Below are 18,743 nucleotides of genomic sequence, written 5' to 3'. Positions count from 1 at the left end.
GAGTTTATTTTAAAAGAAAATTAAATATGAAATTTTAATAATTTGAAAAGTTTGCATTTATATAAAAAATGAGAAAAATTTTGAATTATTAAAATTAATGAGGATTTAATGTATTGAATACATTACATATATAAATATTTTCTAATAAATACCTTACATATATATTACCTTACATATTAAATGTGAAATTTTTATTTAATAAAATGAAAAATACAATAAAATGACAAGTGGAAAATAGAAAATTTAAAAATTCTAGAAAATAGCATATGTCCAAATAAAGGAGAAGAAGACATGTGGCAAAAAACTTTTATTTATTAGAGTAGATAGTCTAAAATATTCTAAAAGTTTTTACAATCCTCAACAATTATATAGATTTTTCCATGTTATTATGTTTGCTTGTATCTCATAGAACATTTGTGATGATTACAATAATTTTAGAAATTTTATAACAAAACACAAAAGATTATTAGGTCTGGAAATTTTATAGAAACATACTTTTGATATAAAAAATACATTTGATTAAGATATTACAAACCGATGAACTCACCAACTTTAAAATGGACACTCTTTCAAAACATATGTATTCTCTGGGAACTAAGCATATAAAAGACATATTTTCAGAACAATCATGGGATTACAATTTCTATTCCTTATTTCAATACTTTCTAAGTAGCCTAGTGTTAGGGCTTACTTCGTACTTTCTTGTTTCTATATATACCCTAGACTAGAGGATATTGTAATCTACTCTTTTCAATAAATAAAAGTATCTATTTCATATCATATTGTTGTATTATTAAATGTATGCTTAATACTGTGATCCATGATATCGTCTCACTGTCCAACGTTTCTGCCGCCCGGCTAGGGTTGTGACATCAACTCTTCTATTTTGCGATAATGAGTTAGCCATAAAGCTTAGCCAATAATTCAACATTTCATGAAAGGACTAAACATATAGAGTTGGATCGTCATTCATTCGAGATAAAGTTATTGATAATACAATCAAGCTCATGCCCATAAGAAGTGAATATCAACTTGCCGATATGTTTACTAAACCATTACCCAAAGCAAAGATGTTGCCTTTATTTTCCAAGATGACTCTTCAAAACACCTTTCAGAGTCCATCTTGAGGAGGAATGTTGGAACTATCAATCACATGTTTCTTTGGGTTGTTACAGTTAGTTGTTTCTGTTACAGTTAGTTAGGCTTGAATTAGTGGTTCATTAAAGCATTCCCCATATAGTATATATATTGCTTCCAAATCATTATTATGGATTTGAGAGAATAATACAATTTTCAATTTTCTCATTTCAAATTCTTGTTATAGTCTCTTAACATGAATTATTACCAAAAATATATGGGTGATACTATAAAGTAAAACACACAATCACTCATTCATTTACACATGAGAGGTACAAATAATAATTGGGGTGCGAAATAAATACATATCCATATATAATACATATTATTTATCATGTTGCTTTCAGAGTAGTTATTTGATCACATATCATTTTTTTTATCCACAGAAAAAGAGAATGGAATTTCAAATTTTGTGTCAATCTTGTTCCTTTGAGATCAATGGGTTCTCTCTATCGAGCCATCTCACTAAATCAATACAATTGGTCGTCAAGGAAGGAAATCTCATAAACATCGAGAAATAGATTTGGTGGTTAATCATTGTGTAACTTGATCACAAACCCGGGATCATAACACATACCTGTGGCAATTGAGCAAAATCCAAATGTGAAGATGGACCATAATCACCATATATATTATCGATTCAAGCAATACGTCAAATAAGGAAATACTGCAGTTGCAGCCCTTACGTTTCACAAGTTATAGTTTGCCATTCAAAAGTTGCTATTGAATTTACCCTTTCATGTCTTAAATTGACGATTCTAGAATTAAACAATTTTGGGCTGGCATTTTTGTGAATCGTATAAAGGGTTGATGTGTATTTAAGATTCACCTCTCACATAATACTTGTGGACATGACCACAAGCTATAAGAGAAAAATAGGAAAATAAATTGATTTTGCATCAATTATTTCATTCAAAAATTATTTTCCAAAAATATATTTAGGAGGGAAATTAAGGCAAAGTAAAAGAAGATTTTATTGTTCTGTTTTCTAATCTTTTCCTTTTAGTTTGATAAGAAAGTGAATGAAATGAGGAGAAAAGTTGTATAAAATTTTATAATAACAAAAAGACCATTCTATTTTACGTTAATTTATACGTTTCTTACCATTACAAAATATTAGAAGGTATATTATACATTTATCAGTTTTCTTTCCCTTTTCCTCCAACTCAAAAACAGGAATAAGATAATCATTTCTTTTTTTCTGATCAATAAGAAAACCTGAGTTTTTTTTTTCTTAATCTATAAATTTGCTAACAAATGACATTGCTACATACTTCTCATAATAAAACAATAAAAGCTGATACATACTTGTCTCTCCTCTTCTCCTTTCCTTTTCTTCAACATTGTAGACAAGAAAGTGAGTGTCGATATATTCCTTCATCTTTGAATATATTTCTTACAAGTTAATTGGAGGACTTCCCTGATTTTCCACAAGAAAAAGAAAGTAATGTATGTAAGTGGCTAAATGCCCAAAAAAGCAACCTACGTATCATTTATTCTTTAAAATACAATGCCTTTACAAGAAAAATATAAAAAATACTAAGATGTAATTATAAAGATTTGAAATTAGGATGTTATAACAAAACAAATAAATGAAAATACGTTGCTGTTTTTTACCTTAAAAAGAAGATCATAAGCAATATGTTCCCAAGGTAGTGAAATGGACATGAGGCAACATTTAAGGGGTAGCTTCCTTCCATCTGAATTTCTTGTTGAAGACATAACTGCAAACACGTTCTTTGCTGCCACCTCAGCAACAGATGCAGCTTGTCGAACCATTGCACCAATCTTAAATCCTCTTGATATATGTAAAGGTGAGTGAAGACCAGATTCATCTAGACTTTGATCTAGAAAGTAGAAGCACCACATTTTATGTCACAAAACAATAAAGAGTCAAATAAATTCTTCTTTTTTTTTTTTTTTTAAATATCATTTATACCTAAAACACCAGAAACTGCCACCTCAACTTCCCCACGACCTCCAGGACCTTTCATGTATATCCTGTCTGTTTTTTTGCTATGAGAAAGACCAAAAGGTAAAAAGCTTCCAAATCCAGATTTCCCAACTGTAAAGATTTAAAAATAAAGAAGATGAAATTGTTGCATATGGTTGATATTTGTGCAATCTTTACTATTTTTATAAAGAAAATAAAAAAGTGTACATCGAGTGAGAGAATTGAGTTAATAAAGGTATTTTATATTTACCATCGTAAGCTTCACGAACCATTTGATAGCTTACAAATCCTGAGAATAGAGTAAGCTGTGATTATAAATTACAACCTTATTAGATTTTACAAGAAACCCACAAGATATCTGAATGTCACTAAACGACAACTAAAATTTAAATAATAACACCAAACCTTTTTTGGAGTAGAATTTTCCCTCATGACACTATCTTCTAGAAGCTTTTCGCTAGGAAATGCTGCCCCTCCAACTGCGTTTAGAACCACACAGTAGCAATGGTCTGCATCAGTCAAAACCTGAAAAAGAAAAGAAAAAAAGATTACATATTCTTATAAATGGTCATATATAATATAAAATGATAATACTAAAATCAAACTTTTTATAGAGCCTATAATGGTTACCATGGCTTCGAAAGTAGAATCAAAGTCATCAATTGCAAAACATATATCTGGATATGCTGGTGTTGTTTCTACTTCCTGTATAAAGAAATAAACAACATTCCATGTAAAAATGATGAAATGTGATCAAAATTGAAAATAATATAAAGTATAAACAACATGAAATTTGATAATATTGTTTGCCTTTCGGGAGTCTAAGTGAAAATGGACACGGCTAGGAGATGCATAGACTTTCTTCACAATCTGAAAACACATCCAAAAAAATGTCTTACAACAATTTCTAAATACAGAAATGTAAAAGGACTTACAAAAATGATTTAAATAAAGGATCTATGTTACCTTGTATATAGGAGATGGTTGTGTTTGTTGATTACTTTGATGATTCTGAATAGACTGATGACTGAAAGAACACATGCATATTATTTAGAACGAAAAAACTAGTGAAATATAATAAATAAAATTTAAGGTTGTTATTCAATTCTAGGCCAAATTGCAAAAGTAAAATTTACATAAAATGGTAATAAAAGTAAGCTTAGATTTACCTGCAAATTGCCACTGTTATACTATATGAAGTGTGGGCAATTAAATTCAGGTATAATGAGCGCCTCCAATCTATATTCAATGTGATCCCTCCAACTAAATCATCCAACTGTCAGCGAATTTATATATTGGGTTAAACATAAAGAAATAGTGATATACTTTGATTGATTTGTTTATTATAGCACCCCACTTTCATTTTTTCTTATTAAAGAATTAACCCTAAAAATATCCACCCATTTATAGCATTTTCACTGTTACAAATGCATAGATTTTTCAAAAAGATAATGTCCTTATAAGAAAAAACTTGTAAGTATAATGCTATAATAAGGAAAAAAAAGAGAAAGTAATAATGTAATAGAAAGAAAAGAAAGTATATGTAGGATGATATGATACACTAATAAATGAAAATGGGTTGCTATTTGTTGCATTTAGCTTAACTAGTTTTGTTGGTTTATTTACCTTAGTATCCCACCTGCGTACAAAGTAAGAAGACTTTCTTCCAAAATTATCATTGGATCCATACCCATGACCATGAAAGCTCTGAAATTAAAAGGTGTAGAATCATGGACAAATTATTGAATTTGTATTTTCTTTTTGCTGCATGAAGTTAAGGCAAAATACCATTTCTCTAACAAAGAATAAAAGATCATCATCTTGTTGTTCCTTTGACTCCCTCCCACCAATGAAATATGAATCCAGAACATCATGCCAAAACTTTTGATCCACTTCAACATCAAAAGTATCTTGTGAAATATCTACTACGGTTTTTCTTAATAAATTTGAATGTTCCTTCACTATACTCAACAATTCACACCTAAAAGATAAACATTACTTAGATTCGACTTAAATTAAAACATGAAAAAGCAACTATCAGGATTAATGAATTTGAAGACCTGGGTTGAAGGAAAGAGAATGAAGAAGGAACGAATGAATGAATTAACTGTTTGCTTACCTTGATTGGGGTTTCCTTCCAACACCTAGCATTTTCTGTTTGTCGATTGAACTGTTTTTGAAGTTCAGAAGTGTAATAATAAATTCAATCTCCGATGGATGAGGAAAAGCTAATCGTGATGTGGAATCTGAATTAGGTACGAAATCAATAAACTTTATACAAACCACAGATCAAAATAAGGTCTACTAAATGCATAACGGAAAAGGTTCGATCAAAAGTGAAATGTATATAAATAACTGAATATATATGTAACCAACCTGAGGAACAATTGTTCTCAACGATTACTTTACATACGTACGTAAAAGAAGATATATGCAAACCAATCCCCAACGACACATAGAACAAATGCACCAAGATATGCCCACCAAGGTTTTTCTTTAATCATATGTATCCATGTGGGTGGGTGTTTGGACACCAAAGTGAAAAATCACGTGAAAGTCGATTATGGGGTGTTGTATGATGTGATAATTAGATGTTGAATAACCAATAATATAAAGGTACATAAGAAGCTATAGTGGAAGCCATAGATTTACTTTTTCGCCATTGCTTCCGGCATGGTATATCGATTGTTTATTTGGGTTCAAAATTCAAATAACCTGCGTTCCATTTGCTTCAAGTCTATTCTGATAATTTATTTGTCATTTTTAGATCATTTTAGATGAAAGTTAAAATAGCATATTGGATTGTAAAATACATTAATTAATGACAATTATTATCATAATTAATTAATTGTAAAATACATTAATTATAAGGAATATTACCATAATTAAAAAATATTATCATAATTAAATGTAAAATTATATGTGCTATTGAGTCGCACATGTTAGAAAATCTCTTGTTGTTTTATAAAGTAATATTATGAAGGTTTTTAGGGGCGGAGCTAGGATTTTAGAATAAGGGAGGCATACATCGATGTCATGATTTTAAAATAAAGGGGACATGCATTTGTAATACGATCGAAAACATTTCTCCACGATCACGAATCAAATAACCAAATTTTAACACTTAAATTTGACATATTATTTTTTCATGTTCACATTAATTGGTTCTTCAACATTACTAGTCTTTTACGTTGTTGGCGTGTGACATATTCGCTATTATTATTATTATTATTATTATTATTATTATTATCATCATCGAGATACAATATGGATAATGAAAATTTTCTTTTTGTTTCGAAAAAAACTAGTGGCTTTTTAATTTCTCTTGATTAATCATTTCATTACAAAAAAACAAATCACTAATAATAAAAACATTATTAATTATAAATTACCAAAAAATTAAATTACCTTGCTTGTTATCGATCAAAAAACTTAACATTCTCGCATTGCAACAACATTTAAAGATAAAAATTGAAGCCGACGATTTTAAAAACTAACAATGGAATCTTAAAAAGTTTAGATGGTTGGCCATAGTTAAAAGAAATTGGACGGTGATTTTAATTCTTATCCCCTTATACCACTTATATTGAATTTAAAGAAAATAGGCTTGTAATTAGTTATTTAGGTGGGCCAAAGCAAGTTTACTTCACATTAAAACACGTGGGGTTAGTGGGGGCAAGACACCCGGCAGCCCCGGTATTGTCTCCGCTCATGGCTGGAACTTTATTTATGAGGTGCAAGTCTTCATAAACACCTCAATCGGATAAAACATTAAGAAAAATTGACATGACCCTCACTAGGGGCGAGCGCGGTGCGGTTATTAGCCAAAACCTCACCACTAACTGCAAATGCGGTTAATCCATTTTCAAAACCGCATGGTGCGGTTACTTTTGTGGTGCGGTTAGGGAGTTATTTTTGCGGTGCGGTTTTGTTTTTCAGTGTTGCGATTATTAACCGCATGGATTTGGTGCGGTTATTTTGTGTGGTTTTTAACCACAATTTAGAGCTCAAATAGTTTTAAGAGTTCAAACATATTACTTGTAATAATAAAAAAAAAACCATAATGTATAAGACAATTAAGTATTTAACTTAAACCACAAACAACTAATATCTTAAAAATGTCAGATCAATAGTAATTAACAATAAATATCTTAAAATTGTCTAATTTCATCCTTTTTTATAAAGTTAAGCATAAGAAAAAACCAACATTTTTGTCTTCTAGTATTTTATCTGTCTTTCATTCATGAAACTTGTCTTATTATTAATATTTAATAAATTAATAATTGATAAAAAAAATTGTATATAATATATGCGGTACGGTTTTTTTTGCGGTTTCTGGAAACTAATAACCACACCGCACCGTAAATTTACGGTTTTTGAAAAACAGAAAACCTCACCATCGGTTTTTATTGCGGTTGCGGTTTTTGCTCACCCCTCCCTCACCATAAGTTTTGGGCCCTTACAAACCAAAGCAGCTTTATTTTATTTATTTGTAAAAGGTGGTATTTCAGTTTTTTACTTACCCTCTTTTTTTTTTTTTTTTTTTTTCATTTGTTGTTACACTCCCATTCAATTTGCTAAATATTATTTTGTGGTTTTTTTAGATTAATTTTTTTTCCACACATCATTTTATGTGTTTTTCCATTTTATTAAATTTCACATAATATTTTAATATAATAATCCCTATACTAATAAAAGAGTAGCTCTTTTGCCATGTGTCATCATATTAGACATTTTAATTAATGTGTTGCCACTTGTCAATTTATTAGTTTTCCATTTTAAATTTATTAGACATCCTCGTTAATGTGATTCTATTATAAATTTTAAATTTTAAATTATTGTTTTCATTAATTCACAAATAAAAAATATCTAATATATATTAAAAATTAATTTTATATATTTATTTGAATCAATGATTATAATTTCACATAACTAACAAAAATATCTCTTAAATTAATAATTTTAAGTTTTTACTATAAAAGTTTAATTAATTTTATAACTGTGGTTAGTAATAAATGAATATCAATTTCACTAATAAACTTATCTTTTAATTTCAAAATTCCCAAAATTAAAGTTCATTAATTTCTTTTATTTATTTAAATTTGAAAGATAAAAAACATTTTCATTATAATAATTTATTATTTTTCTTATTTTCTTATAAATTTAAAGTTTTTAAATATTTTGACATTTATATTTAATTGTTTTTTAAAATTAACACATGTAATATATGAGTTTCACAACTAATTTTATTTATTCAACAACTTAAAAAAAGAGCATAAGCTTTTACATCCTTCATCATAATTTTTTCTCTTCAATTAAAAAAGATATGAAAATCAAATCAAATTATATTTAAATGTATGAATAAAAAAACTAAATGAAAATATCACCTTCCATTTGTAAAATCAACTAATCAAGTCGTGAGATGGAGTAGTAAGACTAGTCTCATTCGTTACGTGAACTATGTTTAGTCACCATTAAATACATGCATTTAGTAAGAAAAATAAAATGCCGAGCTCCACACCCGCATACTACTTCTCTGTCCTTTACCGTATTCAACAGCTCCAATTTTTTTAATTAATTAATTTTTTCTCGTTTTCAACTCTAAATAACCAACGTCGGTTTGGTGAAAATGGAGGCAAGGAACAAGGAATGTATCGGCGTTCGGCAGAATGGCTAATCAATCACTCATATGCATGTGCTACCGGTCAAAACCTTTAACTGCATCATACGTTAGAGAACTGAGATTGACAAAAATCGTAACTGCAGTTTGAGCCTTAGGGTTGGGAATTGAGCAACGATTTTGAGGTAAAAATTTGTACTTTTCTATATAAGTTATGGAAGTAATGTTAGCTTATATGTGGCCCCGAGTCGATTCGTTGAGAGATTTTGGATTAGTGTGGCTCAGTCGCCGGTAATTTTGACCACTCCCTTAGTTGGATGTTGAGCCTAAACGGGAAGAATTGAGGTTGCACAGGTATTTGAGTAGCCAAGGGAAGATTAAGGTAAATTTGAACCCTGCGTATACAATTTGTTTCATCAAGCTTATATGGAATTTGTAAATTCCAGTTTAGATCTTCATTGTCCATATCAAGATATCTATTTTCTGCAAGAAGAATGTGAAAGCAAAATAAATTCAATTTATTCCCATTGAGTGTTAAAAGTGAATCCATAGGTGTGTCATACGATTCATATCTCTAATTCTTTTTAAAATTCAGATTTATGATCGGTTCCTTCAAATATCAATAAGCAATGCAAGTAAACATCAATTCTTTCTTCAAGCCCTATTTGTCTTCTACAACACAAATCTTGCATTCTCTTACTATATCAAGAAACACTTTTTTAAGTCAAACTTTATTGATGATGTGATGTTTATTTCAAGAAAACACTGTGAATCTTAAAAATGCCAAACATGGCTACAACAATGAGAATCTTCAAACATATGCATCAGGGTTTTTGAGGAGGTAGCCTTCCACAACCTTGTAAAGCCCTAAAACCTTTTCTTTGCCTGCATTTAGTTCTTCTTCCTTGAGTTCAAAATCACCATGGGTGTAAATAGTTGTGGTCATTTTTGCAATGGTGCCATTATCAGGTGAACCCTCAAACTTAATATCATAAGACACCTTTTCAATCTTGTCTGATATGCCCATACCTTCAATCAAACTATACTTGTATGTGAATGTCTTCTCATTCACTTCATCTATTTCGTGCTTCACAAAACCTACATACAAGAATTTAATTAGACACAAATATTTGCCACTATTAATAGATATTGGATCAGATATAAGTTTACCTCCTGCAAAGTTAATCTGCTTAATGCTTCCAGCCCCACCATCACCTTTGATAAACTCAACACTTTTAATAGCATCTGGCAAGAGTTTTGGCATCAAATTGTGGGAGTCGATAATTGAGGCTTTGAAAATTCTTGATGGAGAGATGGTGGAAATGTGTTCATCGGTATATGTCAAGACACCCATGGTTTTTGAAGGCTAAAAGATTGTTAATTGCTGATTTTGAGAATGTTGTGAGTATGGAGATTAAATGATGATGTGGGTATTTATAGGTTGAAGCTAGAGAAACTGTTTTGAGTACATTTGAAATTGGTAGAGCTTTGAGGGATTGTATTTTGTGCAAGTGTAATGGTACCTTGCATTGTGAAGGTCATATGTTTGCCAAAATTCTATTTCTTGTCCACATTTCAAATATGCTCAGGTAATAAACCTTGTGAATCAAACAAAATCAAGAATAATCTCACTAAAAACAAAATTTGTGAATATATTGATTAATTTTTTTGAATTTGAAATGGCATATCCTTCATAGATACAAGATATATCATTGTATGATCGCATGATGCAAATCGAGCTTGATTCAAGAAAGCAGACATGAGATATAGAGTTCCTTACAGATTTCAGTTCACCATGTGAGTATGTTATATTTTTCTACATATTTGTCTCACTAACCCATTTTATAATCTTTATATGCTTAAGGTAGTTATGTAATCTTAAGGTAGAACACAAATCTTATGTTAACAAGAAGAAACTAATGTTGGGAAATTTAGCACTTCTTTTAGAGTGTTTCTCAAATCTGGAGATACAAATTCAAACACACGTTTTAAAGGAATGAAAATACAATATTTTTAGTATAGCAATAATTGTATACGCCCAAATTTCAATTTTACACATTACACACAAATCTAATCAATATTACAATATGATCTTGGCGAGATATCAAGAATCATACAATACAGCCATATGAATTTTCAATACTAACTAACACAAGAATGAACACTTTACGAATTTACCCCTGCCAATAATAATAAAAATACTCAATCACCCAAGTAAAAAACCCATTTTAACTAACCCTAGCTAACGGTGAACCACTGTATCCAAAACTACCACGAACAACTTTTGCTCGTGTAGTCCTCTTCTTTATTGTCTCCTTATCCAATCTCCCGCCAATTTTATTCCCAAAAGCCGGTAAACTTTGACTGACCTTTTTGACTTCATCCCTATTAGCACCTCCATTAATAAGTATTCTTATAACTCCCGCGTAATTCAACGAATCCGCAATTTGCATAGCTGTCACACCCTTATTGGTTCTCGCCTTAACATCCGCCCCTTTCTTCACCAACAATTCAAGCACATCAACATTCCCAGATTCAACTGCACAATGCATAGCAGTGTACCCATCTTCATCTCTCGCATCAATATTAACACCCTTTTCAATCAAAACCCGAACCACATCCGTATGCCCTTTAAACGAGGCCCGGTGCAACCCCGTCCACCCGTGCTGATCCACCCCGTTAATGGCGGCACCACCATCAAGTAACCGATTAATCGCTCTCACCTCCCCTTTCCTCGCCGCCACACTCAGCCTATCACCCAACCGGAGCACATCAAACAACCGCGTGTGCCCATGCTCCGCCGCCACGTCATACGCCGTTTTACCTAATTTGTTCTTAATGTCCTTATTACACCCCTTTTGTAACAGAAGCTTCACCATGTTATCGTCTCCGAGGGCGGCGGAGATGTGTAACGGAGTTTCGTTATCGGAATTTCCGATATCGACCTTTGCTCCGGCGGCCAGGAGGACTCGAGCACAGTCTCGCCGCCGCTCCTCCACCGCCAGGTGTAACGCGGTGTTCCCGTCTTTCGTAAGGGAGTTCACATTCGCACCTCGGAGCAAAAGAAGCTTCAAAACATCCACATGACCACCACCTGCGGCTAAATGAACCGCACCCCATGTGGATGACTCGAACCGCTCGATGCTAGCTCGGTGAGCCAGTAACAGCTCGACAATCAAGGTCTCACCCGAGCTAGCCGCGGACTCGAGTGGGGTCGACCCGGACCAGTTTCGACATTCGACGTCCGGGTCGAACTCAAGTAACACCTGGACTAAATCGGGTCGACTTTTGGAAACCGCTAAATGGAGTAACGATTGACCTTCCGAGTCAACCGAGTCGACCGCGTTCCAACTCGGATCACTCTTTTCTAAAACCTCGCGAATTTCATCTATCGACCCGTTCTTCACAAGTCGGGTCATCACCATCGACCCGACGAACATTACCCGTATGGCGCTATCCACAAAAACTTGTTTTTTACGGGTTGTGAACCAATCACTCGGGACCGAATCATGGGTCGAGGTTGGGTTTTTAGCAGAAGCACCGGGGACCACGACACTATGTAGCAAGAATGAGTCGTCAGAGTAAGGAAACGAGCCACCCCTCGGGAGAGATGAATCTTGAAAATCGTATGTGATTTCGATTGTAACGGTTGTTAGTGGGGAAATGATCCCGGATTGTGGACGGATAGTGTAACGTGATTTGTTCATTGGTTGTAAACGGAAAGCTACGGGCATTGTGTACATGACGTTTCGTAATGTGAGTTGACCATAACACCTTTGACCTTGTTCGATCCGTATTGCAACCACATTTGATGGCTCTAATGTTATTAACCTGTCCATGGTGTTCTAAGTTCTAATGGTGGTTTTGTAAAGATGGAAGAAGAAAGATTTGTGGAAAAGAGTTTGAGTGGTATGTAAATAGAAGGGTTACTTTACTTAGAAGAGTGCCGGCTATCATTAGGGATTCTTTCCAATTCCAAATGGTGGTGGAAATAACAATGTTGAATTGTTGTATTAGGTGTACCTTTTGTTCCCATACCATATATGTCACTTTCATCAACGTGTGTTGTACTTAGTGGTGGATGCAAGGTTTTTAATTAGGGTGTGTGCTTTCATTAAGGATATATATTTGTTTGTATACGTATTATAGCATTTTGTTTTTGTTTTTTTCTTTCTATTGATGTGTACTCTTAATATTTGATGTTGGATGTCATTTTGATAGTCATAATAAATGTTTTTTACGACTTCTTTTCCACATTATTTTGCATATTTAATAAAATAAATCAACCGATAGAAATTAATAAAAATTATATTTATCTACGCTATAAGTATAGTCATTCTAATCGGATACTGGACATAATGTTAGTGTCATGTAAACTTATTCGAACAAATTTTGTCATATTTCATGTCACATTTGACATCATGATTTCATATCAATTTATCCGGTTAAAACCTATCTTTTATAGTGTAATGAAAAATAAAATAGACAAAAAATAAGAACCTATTGAATACAATTTTAAAAAATGTGTATTATTCATTTGATGACATTGACCTAATCCAGAAAGACCAATAAGTTGTGGGAAAAAATGTTTGAAGAATAATAACAAAAGGAAATCACCTAATACATTCTGAAAAGCTAAATGAAATAGTAAAAAAAAAATCATCCTATTTGTTGAGTAGAATATTTAATCTGTATCTTCTTGGGTATTATTATATATTCGAGTTCTTACAATGAAAGGGATGGGTGATTTTGAAGATTTTTGGAATTGAAAGCCAACCTAAGTGACAAAGGTTGGGTCAAAAAACAGGTTAAAACTTGGGGAATGATGTCATAATTTTTGTTATAGATATTTGAGACACTTGTCTTATGTTTGATGTTTCATTGTTTCGATTGTAATCCAAAATGTTAAAAAAGATAATTCCAATGAAGGGACTAAATTTGTGGATTTGGAATTATAATATCCACATTTTATATTTGGCAAAAAAACGAAACTATTGTCCTATATTTGTTACATATTGTTACATAGGTCACAATTTAATTGGGTCAAAAAGTAGAAAAATATTTAATTTCTAATATGGTTATATAGTTATAATATCCATTTACATATTTCGAACAAAGTATAATATCAAACTGGGGGAGTAATGAATGAGGCAATTTTTACACTTTTTGAGTCAAAAAAAGAAGTCTTAAATCACTCTGGTACAATTATTCACACCTCAAAGTGTTGGGATTCACTATTATTTAAAAAAAAAAAAAAAAAAAAACAAAACAAAAAAAAAGCCTTATACAAACGCCATATATAATCTGATTTGGCAAATTTTAATTTATAAAAAACGATTCTCAAAATATAAAATAATAAATAATGAAAAAAGTAAAAAATATATGGTATACGTTAATTTGTTTTGTACAAATTAAAACATTCGATTTCTATTAAATAAACCAGACTCTATAATTTATTTTCAAAACTTATATGCTTCAGTTTCAAATAAGAGCGGATGCAAGTGGAGCTCTATGGGGGTCGGGGGAAGTCAAGGTGCCCCTAATGAGCTGATAACTTTTATATATATATATATATATATATATATATATATATATATATATATATATATATATATATATATATATATATATATATATATATATATATATATATAGAGAGAGAGAGAGAGAGAGAGAGAGAGAGAGAGAGGTTTAGACTCTATGGAAAACAAAAAAACCCTAACAATCATTAAAATACATAAAAAAAATACTTATAGACCCCAAAACTTTTTTTTAAATTTTTTTATCAAAAAATCGCAACTTTTATGTCAAAATCGTTGAAAAAAAATAAAATTTTTTTTTTACAAAAAAAGAATGATTTTTTATTTTTTTTCAGCGAAATTATAAAAAATGCTGCGATTTTTTGATAAAAAAAATTAAAAAAAAGTTTTGTGATGTCTTAGTATTTTTTATGCATTATTATGATTTTTAGGGTTTTTTTGTTTTCCAAATAACCTTTCCCTAATGGTCTATAAGGAGTAAGATCAAATGAGACATCAAAAAAGTTAAGAACGCGAGAACAAGTATATTCATGTGTGATTCCATTATTCATTAGTGGAGAAATGATAAATTTTTATGCCTTTAATTTCAATTGAAGAGAAAAAACATATTAATATTGATTGTGCGAAAATTTATCATTTCTCCACAAATGAATACATGAAATCACAAATGAATATACTTGTTCTCGCATTCTCAACCTTTTAGGTGTTCTCATTATATATATATATATATATATATATATATATATATATATATATATATATTAGGTAGTTAATTAGGTTGGAGGGAGTGGTGTCATACTCCTTCATGAAACCACAGTGTCACGTAGGCGAAATATTAGCAATTACCACAAAAGTGTGATTTCATGTCACACCTAAGTAGTGGTGTCACACTCAATTTTTTTAATAATTAAAATTTTTATTTTTAATCAAAAAAAAACTCGGGTTTGGGTCCATCGGGTCTGGGTAAACCGGAGTGGTTTCATGTCACACCTAAGGAGTGGTGTCACACTCATACTCCTTCATGAAACCACAATGTCACGTAGGCGACATATTAGCAATTACCACAAAAGTGTGGTTTCATGTCACACCTAAGAAGTGGGTTCCGAGTAATCCGGGTTTGGGTCCATCGGATCGGGGTAAACCGGGTCTAAAAACTAGAACCAGTGTTTGGAACCGGAACCACTTTTAGGGCCGGTACCGGTTTTTGTGAAACGTTTAAAAGATGCATATCTCATTTGTTTCAATTCCGATTGACATGCGGTTTTTTCTAACATATAGTTTAGAGTTTATACATGATTCTAGACCATAAATTTGTCATTTTTAGTTTTATATTCATTGGCTTACAGTCCCCCAAATTCGAGATATCAAAGCTGGAAGTTTTCAGTTTTTCAGTTTTTTTGTATTCCGTAAATGTTTTAAAACATGCATATCTAATTTGTTTGATGTCGGATTGACATGTGGTTTTTTCCAACTTGTAGTTTACAGTTTGTACATGAGTTTAGACTATAATTTTATCATTTTTGGTTTAACATTCAATGATTTACAGTCCTCCGAAGTCGGGATATCAAAACTTAAAATTTTCAACTTTTCAGCTGTTTGTTTTTGTACATTGTATTATGTGAAAATGTTAACACATGCACATCTCATTCTTTTAAAGTCGGATTGACATGCAGTTTTTTCCACAGTGTATTTTAGATTTTGTACATGATTTTAGACTATAATTTTGTTAATTTGGTTTCATATTCAATGAGTTAGAGTCCCCTAAAGTCGGGATCAATATGAAAATTTTCAAAGTTCAACCCACTAAGTAGTAAGTAATTACCAAAAAATTCCGGTTTTTTCGGTTCTAAACACACTTTATCCGGTTCCAACCTACCCACTTTGATGTTTCCGGGTTTTCCGGTTCTAGACCCACTTTACCCGGAACCGAACCGGAATCGGTTCCTATATACCGGTCCGGTTTTCGGTTCTACAAAATCTCGTTAACCGGTTTTCGGGTTTTCGGGTCCGGGTCCATCCGGTCCGGGTTTGGACCCACTTTCATCCCTAGTATGGTGTATGGTTTATATATTTGAGTGAAATATGATTTTTCATGGTATTTATATTCTAAAAAGTTTTTACCAAATCACTTGGAGTGTGTGTTAGTTATGTAAAAATAACTTGTTTTCCGTAAAAAAAATTCAATGAAAATTGAAAAGTAAGGAAACAATAATTATATTGTTTTCTAGAATTACATAAAATTAAAAAAAACTAATAATTATTGTTTTCCATACTTTTTCAACTTCAAAATGTTTCTAAATATAAACATATACACACCCATTTCCGCCCACACCAACACCCCGTTGCCCCGCAGAAAATAGTTTTATGTAACTAAAAGATGTTAGAAAGTGTGTCCAAGGTCATTAACTATTGGTAATATTTCTAATAATAACAGAGTCCTTTTGGGTTGCCCTCAATACCCAAATTGAGTAGAATAAATAACGGAGAAATTTGTTTATTAATTATTATGGTTAATAATTAATTAGAAACTAATTGAAAATATATTTTGGGAATTAATTAACAATTTAATTAATTAAATGGTTGAATATTCATTAATCGATAGTTGGTTAATCAGGAATGTTCTAGAACCCTTATGGAATTAGGGTTGGATGAAAATCACCCCATCCCACATGGGAAAAGGAGTGAATTTCGTTGTTGGCCTCCCATCTCACATAGGAAGGTGTACAAAACCTAAGAAGGGATCCAAGGCTATAAATAGGACATTAAGGATTCCATTCTTCCTTGCACCTTGGCTTGAAGTTTCGTCAACTCTTCTTCCACTCCCTCTTTGGGACGATTTCTAACCCCTTTTAGGGTTTGTGAAATTGACCATTCTCCTAATTATTTTTATTCCACTCTTTGGTGTCATTAGGTGTGATACCATTAGAGGATTCTGGTTTGGGTCCTCTCAACTAAGCAACTTCGTACAGGATCAAGATCTCAAGCATGTAGATCAAGGGCTACGAAAGAGGTATGTTTTCTTGTTTGTTTTTTATGTTTTCTAGGGTTGATGTAATTAGCATGAAGTCATAGATCCATAGGTTGCATGTACACTTAGGTATATCGTAGTTTCGATTTTTCTGCTACCTAGTTTAGAATGTATTTGATGTGTATAAAACCCAACAAAAGAAACCTTAGGTCTTGCAAACCCTTGAGTATGGTACATATGTTTATGGTTCATATTTTACTTGAGTTTAAAGTAGATTATTTTGCATGGGCCAAATCCTAACATTTGGGTCTTGCAATAACCCTAAAATACTCTAAGTATGAAACAACGATTGAGAGAAACAATGACTTGTGTGACGTTGTGAATTGATGACTGGAAATTTGTTAAGTCGATAATCAGCATTGCACTCTATTGTGAGAAACACTTTTTAATTCAAAATTTAATTTTATCTATTCAGCATGTGGTATAACAAAGCATTGTTTTTCAAGAGTGTGATATTCAGTGTGAAAGAAGGAAATGGGTTTTTATTTGAAATATATAACATACTGATTTTATATATGCGTATATGATGTCTAGCCCCTTTAACCCTTTGTATCTCACTACGATTCTCAACCTAACATGATATTTTGACATGATGTGTGAATAGTATGATCGTGAGAAATAGCATGTGGTGAGAAATTTTAAAAGATATTAGTTCTAATGCATTGGAAATAGATAGAAAATTTTAATGGTTTTGTTTATGATATTGATGGATATTCCCTTGTATGTTTGAAAAACATTTGTATGTCTAAAAGTTTGAAATCATTGGAATTTTATGTTATGTTGAAAATATTTATATCTTAAAATGTTTAAGAAGTATTTATTTGGCTAATGATTTGTACACAACATTTTTTTGTCCATACACAACAACTTACGTTTTAAATGATTGTATTGTACAACTGTATAAAGCATAATTTGTTTTATATGGTTAAAAAGTGTTGTGTACAGATTATTGCCCTATTTGAAAGGTAACTATTAAGATAAATCTTGTCCATAGTTAGTTTATTTGATTACCTAAGTTATTTTCAATTTACCTTGTATAGCTCTTGTAATTGTGTTGTACTCTAGTATTTATATGTGATCATAGATCAATAATATTCAAGGAAAAATGTTTATTCTACTCTCACATAGTATCAACCTAATACATTCCTAAAACCAAAATCCCTAAATTCTTCTTATCTCTTGCCGATCGACCCCCTCCCTCACATGATGTCTTCTACTGATTCTTTCTCCCTCAAAAACCTCATTCACATGCTTACAATCAAGTTAACCTCCTCCAACTATCTTCTCTGGAAGAATCAAGTTACTCCACTGCTGCTTCATCAAAAATGGATGAACCATGTTGATGGCTCTGTCGCTACCCCTCCACATACAATCCAAACCGATGGCAAGACCATAAATCCAGCCTATGTTGTCTGGATTAAACTCAACCGAAAGGTCCTTATTCTTCAATCTTCTCTGTCTGAA

General features: G+C 31.7%; 1 protein-coding gene and 2 pseudogenes across 2 annotated transcripts; all 3 read right to left on the bottom strand.

Annotated features, from left to right (window-relative positions):
* Positions 1-1,426: 1,426 nt before the first annotated feature.
* On the bottom strand, positions 1,427-5,649 carry LOC145069243 (uncharacterized). Of its 2 annotated transcripts, XR_013689383.1 has the most exons (14): positions 5,468-5,649; positions 5,211-5,337; positions 4,880-5,072; positions 4,718-4,798; positions 4,261-4,367; positions 4,058-4,118; positions 3,902-3,961; positions 3,722-3,796; positions 3,497-3,616; positions 3,342-3,396; positions 3,077-3,202; positions 2,755-2,984; positions 2,446-2,557; positions 1,427-1,714 (listed from the first exon to the last, which is right to left on the bottom strand). XR_013689383.1 is itself a non-coding variant. In XM_079016188.1 (13 exons), exons 2-13 carry the CDS (start codon positions 5,240-5,242, stop codon positions 2,534-2,536), a joined length of 1,164 nt encoding a protein of 387 aa, XP_078872314.1. In that variant the 5' UTR covers positions 5,243-5,337; positions 5,468-5,649; the 3' UTR covers positions 2,317-2,533. The 2 variants fall into 2 exon arrangements, 1 of the variants encoding a protein (XP_078872314.1); XM_079016188.1 differs by lacking the exon at positions 1,427-1,714 and having other exon boundaries at positions 2,317-2,557.
* A 3,862-nt stretch (positions 5,650-9,511) lies between these two features.
* LOC145091481 (major allergen Pru ar 1 pseudogene) lies at positions 9,512-10,071 on the bottom strand (annotated as a pseudogene).
* A 674-nt stretch (positions 10,072-10,745) lies between these two features.
* Positions 10,746-12,679, bottom strand: LOC145091474 (protein VAPYRIN pseudogene; annotated as a pseudogene).
* Positions 12,680-18,743: the final 6,064 nt, after the last annotated feature.

This window comes from Lactuca serriola, chromosome 1, assembly GCF_051521515.1.
Source record: "Lactuca serriola cultivar US96UC23 chromosome 1, Lser_US96UC23_V15, whole genome shotgun sequence".
NCBI classification, from domain to species: Eukaryota; Viridiplantae; Streptophyta; class Magnoliopsida; order Asterales; family Asteraceae; genus Lactuca; species Lactuca serriola.
This window is presented reverse-complemented; position numbering and strand designations above follow the sequence as displayed.